At 41.7% G+C, this 20,065-nt stretch overlaps 1 protein-coding gene across 1 annotated transcript in view; it reads left to right on the plus strand.

Moving 5' to 3' along the window:
* Positions 1-20,065, plus strand: part of SUGCT (succinyl-CoA:glutarate-CoA transferase) — a 1,112,375-nt gene that overhangs the window by 472,336 nt on the left and 619,974 nt on the right. Inside the window, exon 12 of the mRNA XM_040353242.1 lies at positions 18,234-18,336. Within this exon, the coding sequence (XP_040209176.1) occupies positions 18,234-18,336 (103 nt within the window). The remainder of the gene's footprint in view (positions 1-18,233; positions 18,337-20,065) is intronic.

The raw sequence follows: 20,065 nt of genomic DNA on the forward strand, positions 1-20,065 counted from the left end.
TCAGGTCACATCGCTGGTATGGCTTTTGGAAGATGATCAAAGAATGTGTTGATTCTGTACAATCCCTTGTCAGACAGGCAGTATGTAACCCGCAGTTTGTGCAACCACTGCTCTTAGCATGGTCTGATATTTTGCAATCAGCCCCAGCCAGCCCCCAACAAACCCTCTCTGCTACCAGACACCTGCCTGCCCAAGGGTCTTTTTTCCATCACCCATGGTAACCTCCGCTTCAGCCCAGTATACACTGCTCCCAACCAAATACTCAAATCCAGTCTCAGCTCCCTGTACCTATCCTGCATTCCACCCAACTGTCTCTTAGCTGCCAACAAACCCACAAGAACCTTACCCAGCTACTGTTACCCCTTCTCTGTCATATCCTAATCCTCCTTCCCAGTCTGCTGCACCCCTTACCTACAGAGCTTCAGTGGCTAAGCCAAAGAAAAAACAAAATTTATTTCCAACCAAAACGATCCTGCCAGTAACCCAACCTGCCTCCACACCAATCAACCTGCTCCAGTCTGCTTGTATGCCAGCTGAACCTGATAACCAGTCTGATTCTGCCAAACCTCTGCCTGCTATCCGGCAAGTGCCTCTGCCTGGAGTTCCTGTATGCCAGCCTGGAGTTCCTGTATGCCAGCCTGGAGTTCCTGTATGCCAGCCTGGAGTTCCTGTATGCCAGCCTGAAGTTCCTGTATGCCAGCCTAAAGTTCCTGTTTGCCAGCCTGAAGTTCCTGTGCCAGTTTGCCAGCCTGAAGTTCCTGTGCCAGTTTGCCAGCCTGAAGTTCCTGTGCCTGCCTTCCAGTCTGATGTCTCAGTACCTGCCTTCCAGTCTGATGTCTCAGTGCCTGCCCTCCAGACTGATGTCTTGGTGCCTACCTTCCAGTCTGATGTCTTGGCACCTGCCTTCCAGTCTGATGTCTTGGCGTCTGCCTTCCAGCCTGATGTCTCTGTGCCTACCTTCCAGCCTGATGTGTCGGTGCCTACCTTCCAGCCTGATGTCTTGGTGCCTACCTTCCAGCCTGATGTCTTGGTGCCTACCTTCCAGCCTGATGTCTCGGCGCCTGCCTTCCAGCCTGATGTCTCAGTGCCTGCCTTCCAGTCTGATGTCCCGGTGTCTGCCTTCCAGTCTGATGTCCCGGTGTCTGCCTTCCAGTCTGATGTCCTGGTGTCTGCCTTCCAGTCTGATGTCCTGGTGTCTGCCTTCCAGTCTGATGTCCTGGTGTCTGCCTTCAAGCCAGAGGTGCCAGTGTTCCAGCCTGAGGTGCCAGTGTTCCAGCCTGAGGTGCCAGTGTTCCAGCCTGAGGTGCCAGTGTTCCTACCCAAGGTGCCAGTGTTCCAGCCCGAGGTGCCAGTGTTCCTACCCAAGGTGCCAGTGTTCCAGCCCGGGGTGCCGGCGTTCCAGCCTGAAGAACCAGTGCCAGCATTCCAGCCTGAAGAGCTAGAGCCAGCATTCCGGCCTGAGGTTTTGTTGCCCGTCTCCCGCCTGAGGTTTTGGTGCTCGTTTCCTGGCTTGAGGTTGTGGTGCCCGTTTCCTGGCTTGTGAAGCCTCTATCTGCTGCCCAGCTCAATGACCCGGAGCCTGCTGCCCAGCCCGATGACCCGGAGCCTGCTGCCCAGCCCGATGATCCGGAGCCTGCTGCCCAGCCTGATGTGTTCCTTCCTGCTGCCCTGCCTGATGTGTTTCTCCCTGCTGCCCTGCCTGATGTGTTGCTCCCTGCTGCCCAGCCTGATGTATTCCTTCCTGCTGCCCAGCCTGATGTATTCCTGCCTGCTTCTGTTCCTGCCTGCTGTCCAGCCTGATGAGCCTCTGTCTGCTGCCCAGCCTGGTGTGCCCCTGTCTGCTGCCCAGCTTGATTTGCCCCTGTCTGCTTCCCAGCTTGATTTGCCCCTGTCTGCTTCCCAGCTTGATGTGCCTGCTACCCAGCTTGAGGTTCCTGTGCCTGCTACCCAGCTTGATGTGCTTTTTGCCCAACCTGAGGTGTCTGTACCCGCTGCACTTTGCCCAGTTTAAAGTCATGGACCTTCCTCCTGCCCAACCTGATGTGACTTTGTCCGCTGCCTGGCTTGACGCCATGGACTTTCCCCAGCAAAGGCTAGTTGGAGTGTCCGGAGGTCGCTCCTTCAAGGGGGGGTACTGTCAGGAAAGGTTCCATCTGCTGGTAATATCTATCATTTGGCATGCAGTACTGAGGTCCACCAGCAGGTGTCTCCTGGCAGTTTTGAACTGTCAGGGGAACTTCTCCCTGCTGGTGTTATGTCATCCTTGGGCCGCAGTACTGGCGTCCACCAGCGGAAGGATCCTGGCAGTGTGGATCAGACAGCACCTTTTGCGCTCAGGTGTGACTTGAGGCCAATTACAGGCATTCCTATAAATACCCGGCAAGTGCAAACATACCTTTCCCTGGTATCGTCCTTGTGCCCTGATCTGTACCTGCTGCCTGATTATCTGAACCTGTTCCTGTAATCTGCTACCTGAGTTCCTGATCCTGTCTCCCTGTCCTGACCATCCATCCTCTCCCTGTCCTGTGTTCCTTACCCCATCTGCTGATCTCCCTGTGTATGACCTTGGCCTGGCTAATGTTTATGCTTCTGGAATATCCCTTTGTCCATCTGCCGATCCGCTGTGTATGACCCTGGCCCGGCTATTGTTTGATTCTGGCGTTTCCCATTTATTGTACATATCTGTCTGTTGTTATTTGTGGGTCTCTGTGTGTTGGTTGGTTGGTTTGTTGCACTGTGTCATATTGGAGGTGGTTGTATTTATATTATTCACTTACCTAAATAAATCTTAATATTTTCACTTATATGTGTTTGGTGTTCCTCTGTTGCTAGCCACACAGTTCTGGTCACACCTGGTACATGACAGTAACACAATATGGCAGGGTTTCTCCAAACAACAGGTAGGAGCATAGTGCAAACCCCACCCAATACGAGGGACCCTTACATATGTGTCCTTTTTATTCTCTTGTTTTTCCAACATCATTCTCCAGTTTGCTTTCATCTTTGTTTTTTCTTTTTGTTGGTGTAATTTTTTTATTTATTTTTTTCTCCCTTTCCTGCCAAGTTTTTAACAACATGAAACACTGTAACTAACTTCCTTCTTAGATCAAACTAAGATCAAACTGTGTTTTTTTCACATTTTATGTACTATCATGCCCCATTAAGGGGTAGAGATCTTGCCAGCACTCGACATTGTACCCGCTATTCTGTTATTCATCCCAGTCGGGCTCTGCATGTGCAGCTTTTGCACATGTTTGTCCATTGTTTGGGGCAAAGTTTCCTGTCCTGAAGAAGCAGATCTGTTTATTTCCTTCCCCCTTGATGCTTTCCCTATCCACCATCAGGGGCTGCTTTGCATTAGTTTTTTTCCTAGAGTCCTACTCCTAAAACAATCCTTTAGTCCATTGGTCATTGATCAAGATCTCAGCTGTGCCCTTCAATGAACTCAGAGAAAAGGATTTTATGGTGAGAACAAAAATGTATTGTATGATCAGACTCACAAAGCTAAAGTTTGACTTCAAATTTAGGTCAAGAGCTTTTGTTACTGGGGAGCATGATTAATATATCCTTTAGTAATCATGGAATGCAAAGATGTTCCATCCTTGACTGATTGAGCTTGAAGGTATTTAATCTCGTCTCTTGACATTAGTTATGGCAGTCATGTAAAAAATATTCATAATGATTTTTTTTTCCATAAAAAGAAATGAAGCCATTTATAGTTCTTGGGGGATGAGACTGAAGGATACACAAACACTAAAGCCTTAAATACACCCCAGTGATTACTGGGGGATTTTGAACAGTCTGAAGGCACGTTTGATACTAACTTGCCTTTACTTTACAGAGCTTCAAGGAAACCACTTGTGTAATTCCAGAAATGATCTATGCGCTTGCCTTGAAAATTCATTAAGCGTGCCATTAGAGCATATTGTTTACGTAGATTTGACTCATTGACATCCTGACTGAAAAGGTTCCCGCTATGGTGCGTTCTAGTTTATTCCCTTAATAATTTTATCTTACTGTAGAGAATAATTGTTACTCTGTACAAAAGGTTTTTAGTCTAATATAAGTTTGTGAAACGCAATTTCTCTATACACAAATTTTTTATGCCTCTTGGTTTTGTGTAACCCAACTGTGGCTCCAAGGGTAGTTGTGGTCTCTTAAAAGGCACAGACTCTAAGGATTGGCTGCTTTTTTGTCCCCATAAGGAAGATTACATTTTTTATGCAGGTTGCAATTGTAGCGTTTAGCAACACCTGAAGTGAAGTACCATAGTCTAGGGAAAAGAATAGTCCATAAATTGTCAGAAATGTATTCAGGTGGTCTTGATGTAGAATTGGTTTACAGCCATGGGTCAAGGTATGCAGCATGGCATTCAGGCAGAATTTAAACCAAGTGGTCAAACATTGGGAACCAGATTATAGGCAGGTGAGACACCCAGGGATACAGCTAGGGTTCACAGTGCACATACCAAAGTTGACAAGAAGGAAAACAAAATTGTTACTCACACATTATAACATGTTCCTCTGTAGTATATAGCTTTGCCCCTTCATAATCCATAAATACTTCCATAACCCCTGAGAAAACTCACTAAATAGATGTGCCTGACAGCCCAATAGTAAGCCAAACATACTTGCTCACAGGTCACAATATGTCCCATGCTACCTGTGCCCATGGCAAACATGGGAAACTGCCCCTCCCACCTATCAGACAACTGTCCCTCTGCCCACCGTTGGGTGGAGAAGGGAATGAGTGCCAAAATGTTGGTAATGTTAATGACATGCAATGAAATACCACCAGTGAAAAGTTTAAAATCGGCACACACATATGAGGCTAACAGTTGCAAAGGAAAAATGTTTCTGCATCAGCAATGTCACTGAAAGGAAAAATATCCCTGCATTGGTAGTGTCACTGGAAATAAAAAAAATGTCCTGGAGTCGGTGTCGTCACTGGAAGGAAGAAAATCCCCTTCTGTGGATGTAATCACTGAAAATAAAAAAATGTCCCTGCATTGGTGGTGTCACTGAAGTTTAAAAAAAGACCCTGAGTTGGTGGTGCCACTGGAAAGAAAGAAAATGCCCCTGCATCGGTGGTGTCACTGAAAGGAAAAAATGTCCCTGTGTTGATGGTATTATAATCAATATAGATTGTTCGCTCCTTGAGGGCAGGGACTGATGTGGATGTTCAATATATATGTAAAGTGCTGCGTAAATTAATGGTGCTATATACAGTGGAACCTCGGATTGCGAGTAACACAGTTAATGAGAGTTTCGCAATACGAGCACTATATTTAAAAAAATCTAACTCGGTATGCGAGTGTTGTCTCACAAAACTAGCAGGATTCAGGCCAAAGTGGTGTGCAGTACCGTGTTTGGCCTAAGGTGGGGGGCGCCGGACCCGAGCGGCGCCATTTGAAATTGCACGGAAAGGCCCGAGGACAGCTCGGGTGACCTCGGCAAACCTCGGGAATGGAGTCTTTCAGAGGTTTGCTGAGGTAAGCTGAGATGTCCTCGGGTCTTTGCGGCCGTTTCCGAGGCTCTCTGGCGCCCCCAACCTCTGGTCGCATGCGGTATTGCATGCCATTGAAGTCAATGTGGAACAAATTATTTTAATTTCCATTGACTTCAATGGGGAAACTCTATTTGATATGCGAGTACTTTGCATTACGAGCATTCTCCTGGAGCGGATTATGCTCGTAATCCGAGGTTCCACTGTAAGTACCTGTAATAAATAAATAGCCTGCGTTGATGGTGTAACTGAAGTAAAAAGAAAAAGAGTTGATGGTGTCATTGGAAAGAAAAAATGCCCCTGTATCAGTGGTGTCATTGGAAAGAAAAAACATCTATGCACCGGTGGTATTACTAGAAGGAAAACCTTTCCCTGCATTGGTGGTGTCACTGGAAGGAAGAAATGTCCCTGCGTTGATGGCGTCACTGAAATGAAAAGTGCTCCTGCATCAGTGGTGTCCTTAAAAGGAAAAAAATTGCCCTGTATCGCTGGTGTCACTAGAAGAAAAATATACTGCTGTGTAAATGTTGTCATTGGTAGTGTCAGTGGAAGGAAAAAATGTTGCTTCATTGGCTGTGTCACTAAAATAAATAAAAAATCCCCTGCATCAGTGGTGTCTTTCTTTTATCATGTTTTTTATTGAAGGTTTTCAGAAAATAGGTATTAAAAACAATCAAATAGGAAAATAGGACATTGTCCATTCTTGTCATTAGAAGGTTGGATACATGCATGTATGACTTAACTTTTTCAATGCAGACAGTACAAGAGTGCAATAAAACTGTATTATCAGTGATTATAGGTAAATCCACAACAAAATTATGGCATCGGTCATGTCACTAGTATAGTCGAACACCCCTATTGGGAGAAAACTGTGGGGCATAGTCAATAATAAATTTTAGGTATGACTTTCTTTTACCAAGTTTGTTGTGGTTTTGAAATTCTTTTCTTCTATTACCATTTTAATTATTTGCGTACAAAACATAAGTGTGGAATTGAATTAAACCGTATAACAAAGCTGACGAATGCTAACCAAAGAATCTATCATATTTCTTGTCAGTGGTGTCATTGGCATTAAAAGTTGTCATCTGGTGTCATTGGAAGGAAACATGTCCTTGCACAGGTGGTGTCACTAAAAGTAAAAATGCCCCCACATCATTGGTGTCCCTGAAAAGGAAAAATGTCAATACATCAGCGGTGTCACTGAAAGGAAACATATCCCTGCATCAGTGGTTTCACTGAAAGGAAAAAAATGTCCCTACATTGATGGTGTCGCTGAAAGAAACACCACTATAAAGCTCCACCCTCATCCCACAGTACAGAGCTCTCTCACCCTCCCAAACCTCTCAATAGAAAGCTATATATACAGTCTTTAGTGCACAAGGAGCAGATGCCAAGAGGCTGGGCTGTTATTCTCTGTGTGAGCATGACAGCCCAGTCACTCCTCCTGCACTGGAAATGTGCTGTCACAAAAGGGAGCAGAGGGCTAGTGGTCGAGGTAGTGGTACTGAGCAAAGATGTGCTCTGTATGAAAAAATACCTTTTCACAGAAGTGAACACACAGAACCACCTTTGGCTGTGAGCCATGCAGCTAAAATTCTAGTCATCTGGAAGGACAGTGACATTGATACTTATTTACTATCCATCTAATGTCAGGGCTGAGAAGCTAAGCCCTGAAGAACTTTGTGGAATTACCCAGTGAAACAAATGGAATGTGGTTCAACAGTTTAACAGTTTTTGATGGTGTTCAAGCCTGAGTCTGCCAAAATAGCAAAATTAGCAGATTAAGCAGATACTTGCATAAACACTCTGGTATCTGACTACCACAGGGCTCCCACTATTGTCTGGAAAAGGAGGGAAAGCACCAAAGACAACTCCTGCTACAACTATGAGCCAAGAATCACAGTGGCTAGCTCCTGAAGCTCCTGGTAACAGAGTTAGAAGATGAAAAGGACATCATCTCAGAGAACCTCCTTACTTTTACTGGGCAAATGGCTGGATGGCACCCAGAATTCACCAACTGGACTCAGGACATAGCAAGGTATTGTGTAAAGAAGTGGATGTGACATCTAGGCAATGTTGGGGATGGACAGACGGAGGAAAAAGAGGTGGAGATGCACAGATTATCCTAAGAAATAATATATGGGCAGTTACATGAGTAACCACCATGCATGCACAATTACCCAATACATGTATGTCTGATGTAGTACATGTAATTGTTGAATCTGTATTTCCAGTGTTAGCAGTCACTCATAGTGCTCACAAGGCAGCCAAGGCACGGTCTCTTGTTGAAGAGCAGGATGGTGCCCATAGGCCCATTCCTTGCTCTGATCAAGTGGACTCTGCAGAGCCTCAGCTGCTCTCCTTCTTTGCCATCGGACATTTGGCCAGGATTTGTAGTGCTACATTTGAGCAATCCTGCAGACTCAAAAGCCTGGCCAGACCTCCAGACCTCCTCTGCAGGGAGACAAACAAAAGTTTTACTGAGAAAATGGAAAGCTGTACAGAACCTAACCACTGGAGGCAATAAAGAAAACTGGCCAAAAGGCAGATCGTTGTACCCAACCAATTTAAGAGGCACTTGTTGAAGGTGGTGTGGAAAATTCCCCTAGCAAGTAATTTGGGAATCACTCAGACCAAGCCATGGGTGATGCAGATTTTCTTCCATCCTAACATACTTACAAACATGACAAACTACAGTCACTCCTGTGTTACCTGTCAGTGGGTTGGCAAGAAAGATGTTCATAGGGATCCACTAAAACTGTCACGGTCCAGGGTCAGGCTTGGAAACAAGTAACTATAGCAGTACAGAGGTTCCCACCAACAAGCTGGATAAGTGCAGCAGCAGGTCACCCCGGCTGATGACACAGGCTCATCCGAGGTGCGGAGTCTAAGCACTAATTGGTGTTCAATGGTGCTCCTGATGGTGAAGATGGGTTTTGCTGCATGTTAGTACCAGGTCACAGATTGCCCCACCAGGAGGTGAGCAAGCTGGAAACTAGTAGCAGATATAGAAGGTAGAGCTCAAGCAGAACTATAGTCAGTAGACAAGCCAAAGGTCTGTAACACATGGTTGTAGGTTGGGATTAAGCAGAAGTGTAGTCGAGAAACAAGCCAAATGTTGGTAACGAGTGGCACTGGAGATGTGGACGGCAGCAGGAGTGACAAGAGTGAGATATTAGCTGGAGGGAGCACAATAATGGCTTAAATCAGAAAGTTCATGGGAGGAGGAAAGAGTTTAAAGCAGAGTTCCAGGCTTTTTATGTTTTTTAAAAGTCAGTGGCCCAGAGCGTTGCTCCTCTTCACCTCCTCTCCGCCAGGGCCTCCATTGCCACTCTGGGAACCCGGCCATGACAGCTTCACGGCCGGGCATGCACTGCGCATGAGCGAGTCGCGCTGCACACTCGGAGTGGACAGGCTATCTTCTGGGACCTGTCATGTGTCCCAGGAGATTGCCTAGAGGGAGGGGCTGCCTAAGTGAAGAGGAGGAGTCGCCTAGGCGGCCCGTAGGTGGAAGGAGGAAGTGGCACAGGAAGTTCCACTCCTAACGCAGCCCCCACTCGCCCCAACAAAAATGTGCATGCCAAATGTGGCATGTAAGGGGGCGAGGACTGCTTAAAGCAAAAGTTTAACTTTTGGGTTGAATTCCGCTTTAAAGTTTTTTCAAAAACATGAGGCAAGGAATGAAAATTCAAACAATTAGACAGGGAGCTGTCCAGCATCTCAGGTGGCTCAGCAAGAGGTGACATTGCCAGACATAGTAGAGGTCACAGTTTCAGACCTGGGTCATGACAATAATGTTTGTTTGTAACTGACAAGCCCTTTAAAAGGATGGTGGTGGATATCACCAGCCATTTTCAGCAGCTCCAGAAAATGATGCATCCTGATAGTAGTAGACTATGCCACCCAGTGCTGTGGCACTATCCTCCTTTAGGATGGACAAGGTCACTATTGCATTGGTGGGAAATTTTAATAAATGTTGGGTTACCTGTGGAGCTCATCAGTGATCAAAGCCCACAGTTTGTGTCTGACCTGATGCAGGCATTCTGTCGGAAAATACAGATGATGCATGTCGTGGGTCATCCTTGCCACCAACAAACAGCTTGTACAAGGTTCAGTGAAGCTTTAAAAGAATTTCTGAGTACATCTGTGTAATTGCAGGGAAGTAACTGGGAATATCTAACTGCCTTATCTGCTGTTTGTCTATAGATAGGTGACCCAGGAGTCCACAGGCGTTTCACCATTTGAACTCCAATACAGCACAAGTAGGGAAGTAACAACAACAATGCAGATGGATTGTCATGGAAAGCCGAGCTAGCAGAAGTTGTCTGAAAGGAACTTGCATTCAGTTCTGTGTGACCTCCCAAAATGGAGAGGTGTGACAATAATGAGGTCTGAATTCCAAACTGTTTTAAGTAAGAATGGTGAAAAAAAGTAATTTTGCACACAATACCACCATTATTTCTCTAAAATTCATGTCTGATCCTAAATACAGTAGCCTGTTGTAATACACTACATTTGAGCAATACACACTTGTTACACAAGATTCATTCAGTCTTCAAAATTCTTATTGTAATAGAGCTACAAAAAGTGGTTACACTAATGTATGGGAAGATGCCAATCAGAACCCAAACATATCTTTAGTACCAGATAAAGGAAGCTAATAAAATAAATCAGATCTTATAAGTACATAAGATACATATGATATTTGGTCTCTAACAAGTCGTTATTTCCTTCTGTTCAATATGTTGTTGGTCAGATTTTGAAACCTTATTGTATGGAAACACAGATATCGATGCAGCTCTTGTTTGACATCAAAACCACTAAGGATACTAAGAGAGCCTGGAAGCAAATTGGATTGTACAGGGAACCAAAGAAGTCTTTTAATTTGTAATCTACATTTTTTGCTAGCTGTCTGTTTTGTAATATTCCTTTTCTCTAAATAATTTATTGTATCATTTACTTTTCCATTTTTCTTTAAAACTCTATATAATATTTTTTAAATGGAATCTCTAAATGCTCTACACACAGATTTAAAAAAAAAATGTTTTGAAGAAAGGCTCTTTAAATGAAGCATTTTGTCAACACTGTTAAGTTCCTGTATAGGCGTGGCAGCGAGTGATACAGAACTTTTTTCAAGGTTCAGAACTCCAAGAGCAGATGCTGTGAACAGTGTGCATTTCCATTAAAACAAGTGGTAGCTGCTACTGTGTGTGTGTGTGTGTGTGTGTGTGTGTGTGTGTGTGTGTGTAAAGGGTTAATTGCAGAGTTATCCTGCTTCAGTGATGATCGCTCAGTTTGTTGAAGATTATTATCCTGTAAGCTGAAAAATTTCTGTGCAGACTGAGAGCATAGTTTTCACTGGTTGAGTAGAATTTACAGGACATCATCTCATGGCTGTGTAAAATAAGTGTTGCAGGCTGCCACGTGCGGGTACATTAGCTAGGTCCATGGTCTGAGAAAACTGCCATGGCTTTGTGGTGGCCATGTGTGTCACCAGTTAGTCATTAGCTGAGATGCAAAGTCCAAAAAATGTCTAGACTTTGACAGTAACGCCCACGGGGCAATTTGAATTGCTCCCTTATTGCAGTCTTAAGCCCCATACACACTATCAGTTTTCCTGCTGGTATTCTCTTTAGGTTTACCAAAACCATGTAGTACAAGGACCTGCCTGATTGCATTCAAATTGAAACACTTAGGGTTTGACCTCATATTAGATGGTTTTGGTAAACCTGAAGAGAAAACCATCAGGAAAACTGATAGTGTGTATGGGGCTTTAAGGTTTTCCCAATTGGTGAAAGCTGGTTACACAACAGGTAACAGAAGTAAAGTAACATCATCAAAAAAGAGTGTTGTTCATAAGCCAACACAGATCAGGACAGGTGGCATTCAGGCAGAATTTGATGGCAGTCAATAATTTGATCATAGTCTTTAGTTTAAAATGCCTTCATTCTCTTAAAGATGTTTAGTAATATAGCAATCAACGGGTTCCTCCAAGCCATTCAAGAATAGGGATTTATATACTGTACAATATTATCAGCTTTCTACACACCACTCAACCACCCACCTAAGCCTGCTTTGTGTGATATACTAGGCTGAAACCTGGCCAGAAGTGTATTCCAATTTGATATAATAACTGAAACATACAAAATATTGGGTTAAAAACACAAGCTTCATCAGATGTTTGTAGAATGACTAATATATTAACATGCAGTCACCAAACTTTGATGTCTATAATCTCAGCTGTGCATTTGGAATCTGATCGAACTTGGAAGTTGTTCAACCACGTAAAACTTATGATAGTCTCATCTGCCACTATAAATCTAACACTGTGAGCAATTTACAGTAGATATACAGTAGCTTACATTTTTTTTTTTTTTTTCAAAAGGCCAGGCAGAACTGTGATACATTTTCTACTATATAGTAATTAAGTGTAATAAAAGTTTGCTAATTTATGAATAAACTGTCTGTATCTTGAAGGTGATCATTTCTATAACTAATTCTTAGATTTCTTAATCTAGTTAAAAAATTCCAGGCTGTTTACTATATATTGTATTAATTTCAAAACTTTTAGTTGCTTGATTACCATTCCAGAACAATAATACATAAACAATTATGCACTTAAAGAAAAAAAAAAAAAAGATCTTAATTGTATAGTACAGGACACACAAGTTGATTCTATGGGATTTTATGCTGCTACTTTCAGGTCATTTTACACTGTTAAAGGCTTTGTTGGTAACTGCCCCCAGTGTACCCATTCAACTCTGTTCACTTCACGAGGCTCTAGTTTCTTTATTAGTGATAGACCCCTTTGGAGAAGTTTATTTTCTATTTTTTACCAGTTCTCCTTTTTTCAACTGACACTTCTATCAAGATCTTACTGCGTATTGCCATATGGCTCTCGAGCAGTTTTAGGATTGGTTACCCACAATGTACATCTTGGGAACCGTACAAGGACCGCACAACAGAGGGACCACCTGTTATTTTTCATTGGGCCTGGATTCTGCATTCAGCATCCACCTTGACACATTGTGCAAAAAGTGAGTTAGCTGCTAGGTGCTATATAGGTCCAAGGCCATGATCCATCCCAATGAATCTTCATCAGATGTTTTTGGAATGACTAATATACTAACATGCAGTCACCAAACTTTGATGTCTATAATCTTAGCTGTGCATTTGGAATCTGGTCGAACTAGGAAGTTATTCAATGGCACGTAACACGTATGTTTTCTCATCTGCTACTATACATCTAACCCTGTGTAAGCAATTTAGATTGAACTTACATTTCTTTTTTTTTCAAAAGGCAGAGCAGGACTGGGATACTTTTTTTTACTATAAAGTAATTAAGTGTAATAAAAAATTGTTATGGGACTAATTTATGAATAAACTGTATCTTGAAGATGATGATCTCTATAACTAATTAGTAAATTACTTAATCTAGTTAAATCTAGTTTACAATCTATTGTATTAATTTCAAAACTTTTAGATGCTTGATTACAATACCCGAATTCCAGAACAGTAATACATGAAGAATTATGCACTTAAAAATAAAATATCTTAATTGTATAGTACAGGACACACGAGTTGACTGGTATTTTGTGCTGCAACTTTCCAGGTCATTTGACACTGTTAAAGGTTTGTTGGTAACCGCCCCCAGTGTACCCTTATAACTGTGTCCACTCAATGAGGCTCCAGTTTCTTTGTTAGTGATGGACCCTTTCTGATATTGGAGAATATTATTTTCTATTCTTTACCAGTTCTCCTTTTTTTCTCTTATCGTCCATGGACGGACACAGCCTTCAAAGTCTTGACATATGGGTTGTGTTCCTGTTCATAGAAGAGGAAGTCCTCTCCTATGAACAGGAACATAACCCATATGTCAAGACTTTGAAGCTTGTGTCCGTCCATGGACAACAGAGAAAGGGATTTTACAGTGAGTACAAAAAATCCTATTTTTTCAACTGACACTTATATCAAGATCTGACTGCTTATTGCCATATGGCTAACTAACAGTTTTCAGATTGGTTACCCTCAATGTACATCCTGGGAACCGTACCAGGACCCTACAACAGCAGGACCAACCAATTATTTTGCATTGGGCCTGGATCCTGCATTCAGCACCCGCCTTGACATGTTGTGCAACAAGTGAGTTAGCTGCAAGGTGCTTTATAGGTCCAAGGCCGTGGTACATCCCAATGGCACCCAGACCCTGAAGGCCCCATTCAGGGGTATGCTCACCATGATGGGTGAAGCCTAGACCCTGGATATACTGCGGCGGCATGACGCATGCAGGCACAATCACGTACATGTGTATCTCTGGCTAAGGGGGGTGTCCCTTCTCCCCTTGTGACTGCTGTGTTCACTGGACACAGCGAATTATGGATCCGGGTACTCCGCGCTCCGTTATCATGTGATCACTATGCAATCTGAGACTGGTGGATGAATGAATGCCTTCTTGACCAGTTTTGCCGGTTCTCCCAGCTCCATCAGAGGTACAGCTGTAATGTTTGGCATGTATCCCCTCCGGTTCTTAAAATGGTTGCCCTGTCTCTTCTGCGCATGCGTGTTGGTGCGCAATGATGTCACGTGCATCTCAAACCAACAGGTGCATCAATACAAAATTGCAAAAAATGCATAAAAATCACCACAGTCACCACCATCTAGTGGACAGAGTGGGACACGACCCTCATGGTATAATATAACCCAAAACATGGTCCTAATATATCTAGTCTTGCATATATATTATTACCATATAGTAATGACCCTAATCCACGCCATCCATGGAGTGAATGCACCCAGAGGTAAAGATAAAACAACTTATATCCATACAAAGAAAGGAGGTTGAGCAATGTTTTGGCTTAAGTGTATTTACCGTATTTACAGATACACCCTTGAAACAAAAACAAATTAAGGTGCCCTATTTTTCTCTGATTTGACCCAATCCAAAAAACATATGTAAATATATAAATATATATATATATATATATATAATATATATATATATATATATATTGTGACAGGACGAAACACTGTCATTGCAAAATTGTGGTCTGTGTGACCCATGAAAAGAGCAGAGGTACTGCTAAATAGAGAGCCAGGTGGGTTGGCATTTTCTGTTTTTGTATTTACTGGAGAAGAACCCCTGTGTGGAAACCAATGTTACAGACTTTTTGTTTGCCTTTTAATAAAAATGGGCAACCAGGCCCTTAAAATATAGTTCCTGACTATCGTGAATCACTTGAAAATGCATCTACCACTAGAGCTAATGGTCCCCCATGTTACAATGCAAAAAAGAGTGTGACTAAATAAGGACGCATGACACACTTGAGGGACAAATTTAGGTGGTCTGGTCGCCTCAAGTTCCCAGATTCACCTGGCTTTGTGGTGAAGTACCAACTTGTCAGAATCAGAATTAATACATATATATATATATATATATATATATATATATATATATATATATATATATATATATAAAAATGTATTAATTCTGATTCTGACAAGTTGGTACTTCACCACAAAGCCAGGTGAATCTGGGAACTTGAGGCGTATACCATCATTCAGGCAAATTTCCAGCTTTCAGCACTGTCACACTTTGACATTTGCGCGGTCATGTAACATATGACATTTTTATAATTTATTCCACACAAATAGAGCTTTCTTTTGGTGGTATTTAATCACCACCGTTTTTTTATTTTTTGCTAAAAAAAATGAAAAAATACATGAACATTTTGAAACTTTTTTTTTTGTAAATAAGTTACCTTTCTCCTTTACTGATGAGGCAGCACTGAAGGGCACTGATTAAGTGTCACTGATGTGGAGGCACTAATATGCCGCACTGATAGGTGGCACTGATGGGCATCAATGGGTGGCACTGATGGGTGGCAATGATGGGCAGCACTGATGAGCAGGCACTGATGGGTACTGAAAGACAGCACTGACTGGTGTCATTGATGGGCACTGATTAATGTCACTGGTGGACACAGACTGGCATCACTTGCTGGGCACTGCTGGGGCTGCACTGTAATCAGTGCCCTGATTACCTGTACAGGTCTCCACTGCAAAGAGGTGCTGAATCTGTCAGTGTGAGGTGAGCTGATAAACGGCACTTTCTTTTTTACATGTGATCAGCTGTGATTGGACACAGCCAATAACATGTCATCGGCTCTTTACCAAAACCATGTGTCATGTTTGTCCTTCTTCATAACATCAATATCTGTTATAAAACCAGGTCTGGACATGGATGATGAGCTAATTCAGTGGTTTAATGGGCCACTTAACTGGACTTGCCCCCCAGGCCTAAGGCCTATACACTTACTGGGATTTTTTTTTTTTTTTTTTTTTACCAAAGACATGTAGAAGAATGTATTTTTTGCCTAGATTCATTAATAAATGTAGTTTTATTGGATATGTTTTATAACAGAAAGGAGACAATATATATATATTTTTTTAAATTTTGGTCTTTTTTTGTTTATATCACAAAAAAACCCTCAGTGGTGATCATATACCACTAAAGGAAAGCTCTATTTGTGTGAAAAAAGTGATACAAATGTAATTGCGTACAGTATTGCATGACCTTGAAAAAGTAGCACAGTGCTGAATAGCCCTGATCACGAGGCACTAAAACCGTCCAAAGCTCAAGTGGTTAACCTCATGACCCATAGTTCTAGTTTGTCTCCCCCTGTGTTCTTTCTTGGTGCCCCCTCCTTTTCTGACCCTTTATAGTGACAAAGTATCCTGGAGCCAGGCGTTTGTCCTTGAGGTTCTTTTTATCATCTTCTGTGGGAATGTCATTTTTTTCCTATGTTCTGCCTTGAAGGCAGGTCAAACACTTACAATCTGCCTTATTGGTGGGGTCAGAACTGTCATCTATGGTGGCCTGCTATGGTGTTCACTTGTCAACTGACCCCTCTTCTATTTCTTACAGGGTAGTCTCTCTGTGGGATTTCCCCCTCATCTTCCACCCTTCTGGGTGGTTATTTTGCCTTTCTTGCAGACTAATGCCCTCACAGAGCAAGTCCCTATTTTCCTTTCCCGTTTCCCCAGGAGGTTGGGGTTCTTGGGTGCTTTACAGCATCTAGCATCACTCCTTCTACAGGGTCACAGGATCGTTGCCTGTTCTTCCCTGTGCATTCAAAACATTGACAGTTTGAGCCTCTCTTTTCCCTGCTGCAGCCTGTGGGCCTGTTGCTGCAATCTTGGCTGTTTTGTTGCCCACCCCACAATTTACTGCTTGGGGGCATCCCATGGTCTAAGAATCAACCCATGTCCTGTACTGTACAAATAGAATAATTAGAATAATTGGGATTTGACATGCCTGTATATTCCATTTTTTGGAGTTCAGTTTAGGACACAGGTCCTTCCCCTTTTGTGGTCTCCTTACCACTTGATGTTTTACAGAATGGGTGGAAATATATGGGTACACTGTGGGCATTTATCAGCAAAGCTTTTGCCAGTGTCCAATCACCGGAAGGTAGCGGCATATATAATCCATGGTCTAAGACTAAGCTCCATGTACTCTACTCAAACATATGTTATTTACAGGTATATCAAAATTAAAAAATGTCACTTTCCAGATTGTTTCAGATTGTTCCAGATTGTTTGTAATTGCAGTTAAATGTTATATATTTTTTTATATACTGTATAAAAAGTTCATGTAACTGTAGTCAATCAATTCGAAAATATGTGAATTTTGGGTGAAAGTTTTGCAAATCTTTTGTGGAATGATTTATAAATAGGTCCCCAACCTTCATTATGCCACTCCTGTGTTATACCAGTTGCTTTTTTACTATGTTCCAGTAGTACATAGCAGAACAAATTTAGAAAAGCCCAAATATTAACATTAGCACTTTATTTGGGGTCCTGACCCAAATGCTACTGACCACTGCTTCATAACTTCAGACAATCCTTTAGGAAACTATATTTTGCTAAATATGTGACAGTTTGCATTTGATTAAAACCATAAAAGGATTATATAAAAGGAGTTTGGTTTAATGTGTGTGTTTTTTTTTTTTTTGCACAGACCCTTAAGTAATCTTACAACATTGTTTCCTGCTAAACATTATCAAAAGTTACATCGGCTGCTTTTTAGTATGTATGGATTTTATTGTTCACTGAAAATGCAGCATTTAACAAATGAATCGTCTAATACTGTGATCTGAGCTTTCAGCAAGATGCAGACAAAGGACTTTGCTGATAACAAGGATATTTAAAGTGCACTGGAGTCCATGGCCCTGTGACCTCGCTAATCCATATTTCCAAATTATGTTGCTAATAAATGTGAACATTGTTTAGCTATCTAACAGTTGTGGTTGTTAGTTCCGACATATGTTTCACATATGATAGGCAGGAAAAGTAAGGCTGCTTCATATCAGGGTTTTCAGATCAAAACTCAAGCAGTTCCATATTTTATTTTGTTTTCCCCATAGAATGTTAATGCTATTGTCTTACAAATGTGATGATCATTACTGCAGAAACAGCCTGAGGAAATCCTCTGACCATATATGAAATTGCTGATAATTTTGGTTTGCGTCTCATATTAAGACAATCAGATAGAATTACAAGGCTTCTTAACCATGTTCTTTGCCTAGGGCTTTAAGCTTTTGCATTTCCGCTGAACTTTTTTTGTTATAATATTGGCTGCCTGGGAGTAAACCAGTGCGGTAGTACTTTACATCCTTTGGAATTAAACAGAGAGAGAGTTTATACCACAATATTTTGTTTATTCTTAGGTTCTCAGAAAAAACAACCTCTGAGTGGCTGGAGCTCTTTGAAGGAAGTGGCATCCCGTATGGTCCAATCAACAGTATTAAGCAAGCATTCTCAGAACCTCAGGTCAGTCCTAGAGTACCTTTTATTTTTTGTATATTTACACACTTCTAATTAATTCAAGTTGCAAAAGTGGTTATGTGAGAAATTTACTGGGTACTGGTGGCTAAAATACGTTAATCTTTGTCCCAGAGTACATTATCAGAAGGGTCATTATTTTTCAATTCCATGTGTTGTAAGGCTAATGGTGACCATACACACTTTCATGTTTCCATCCAATCAATGTAAAATTTGATCAAAACTGTAAAATATGCAAAAAAAAAGAAAAGAAGAATAGCTATAACTTCCCTTTCAATCAATGTATATCCGATCCAATCAAACTGAGTCAATTGGCCATTGGCCAGGGCAAACTTTTTTTTTTTTATTATTGATCAGCAGCACTGATATACAGTGTTTATTAATAAAATCATGTTTGATCAGAATATGAGATTACATGGTAGAAACAGAGATGCAATCCAAAACATACGGTCATAAGTTCCAATCATATTTTAGCTATTAATCAAAATCTACTTCCAGATGTGTGGCATATTATTGATTAAACAGATTGTTAAATGTAGATTGATTATTCCTATCAGAAGAGACAGATCAGAAAATAAATTGATCCTTAATCGAAGTATGTATGGCCACCACAAATCTCACCTTTGTTGTGAGACCTAAGTAAAGATGAATAAGCCCTGGGGGGATGAATTCCACACACCTAAGCCATTTGAGACAATAATTGTATATATCTATGTAAGGTATCACTCTTGTTAGGTTTCCCAATTGTGCCAGCTATCTTCTTAGTCTATGCTTGTGTTTTACATGATGTGTCATGTTATGTGCACTCTTCCTTTTAGTTTCAACTGTAATTTTCTGGACACCATCTATTGACATGTTTGGAGAAGCTTTTTCTTATTGGTATAGAATCTCAGTTTTGGCCACACTGGCCTTTTACATGATTAAGTAAATGAAATAGCCATAATAACTAATGAAACTCATATATTGTTGTCTGCCCTCCTCTTAACATTACAAAGATACTCCACACCATGGGCTGCATTTTACAGCCCTTTATTAAATTGTAAGCCATGGTTGGAAACCTGCTGTATGTCACAGAGAGCCCTGTGAGTGAACTGAGTGAACTCTATAATTGGAGACGTTGGCCACAAGATTTATTGTACACTTGACTGGGCTCTCCTCCTGGATTTTTGTATTGCTTATTTTAATTGTGCTCAACTTGCTTCAGAGTTTGAAAGCAATTGTAGCACAATGTACATTTGTAATGAACATTGCTGTGTGGTGCTTATTAAATGGACCCTCAAGTGTCAAGACCCCTCTTGTTTGTTGAAGTCTTTTCCATGGTCATTCTGTTTACATAAGGCAGAATATTTAGTAGAAAATAATAGGGCTCACAATGGGATAATTCCAAGCTGAATCCTCAAAGAGAACCTGTCAGTATGGAAATACAGGAGATGCCACTGCTCACTTCTGTTTTATAGTGCAAACACCAGAACTGTCATTGCTAAGTCAGAATTAACCCTTTTTTTCTTTTACATCCAAGAAAGCTGACATGTTAGCCTTTGTTCGATCAAAAAGTGTCATGGTGCTGCACGTGTGATCAGTTTTAACATCAGCTATTTGATGGCTTGATAGTTCAGATGAGAGCTAACGTAAGCTCATTTGAAACTGTAACTTTAACTTGCAACGGCATGCCTTGAATGTCACTGTTTTTTTAAACAGTTAAATCATTGGGTATAGA

The sequence above is a fragment of the Rana temporaria genome, chromosome 5 (genome assembly GCF_905171775.1).
Source record: "Rana temporaria chromosome 5, aRanTem1.1, whole genome shotgun sequence".
Taxonomy (NCBI): domain Eukaryota; kingdom Metazoa; phylum Chordata; class Amphibia; order Anura; family Ranidae; genus Rana; species Rana temporaria.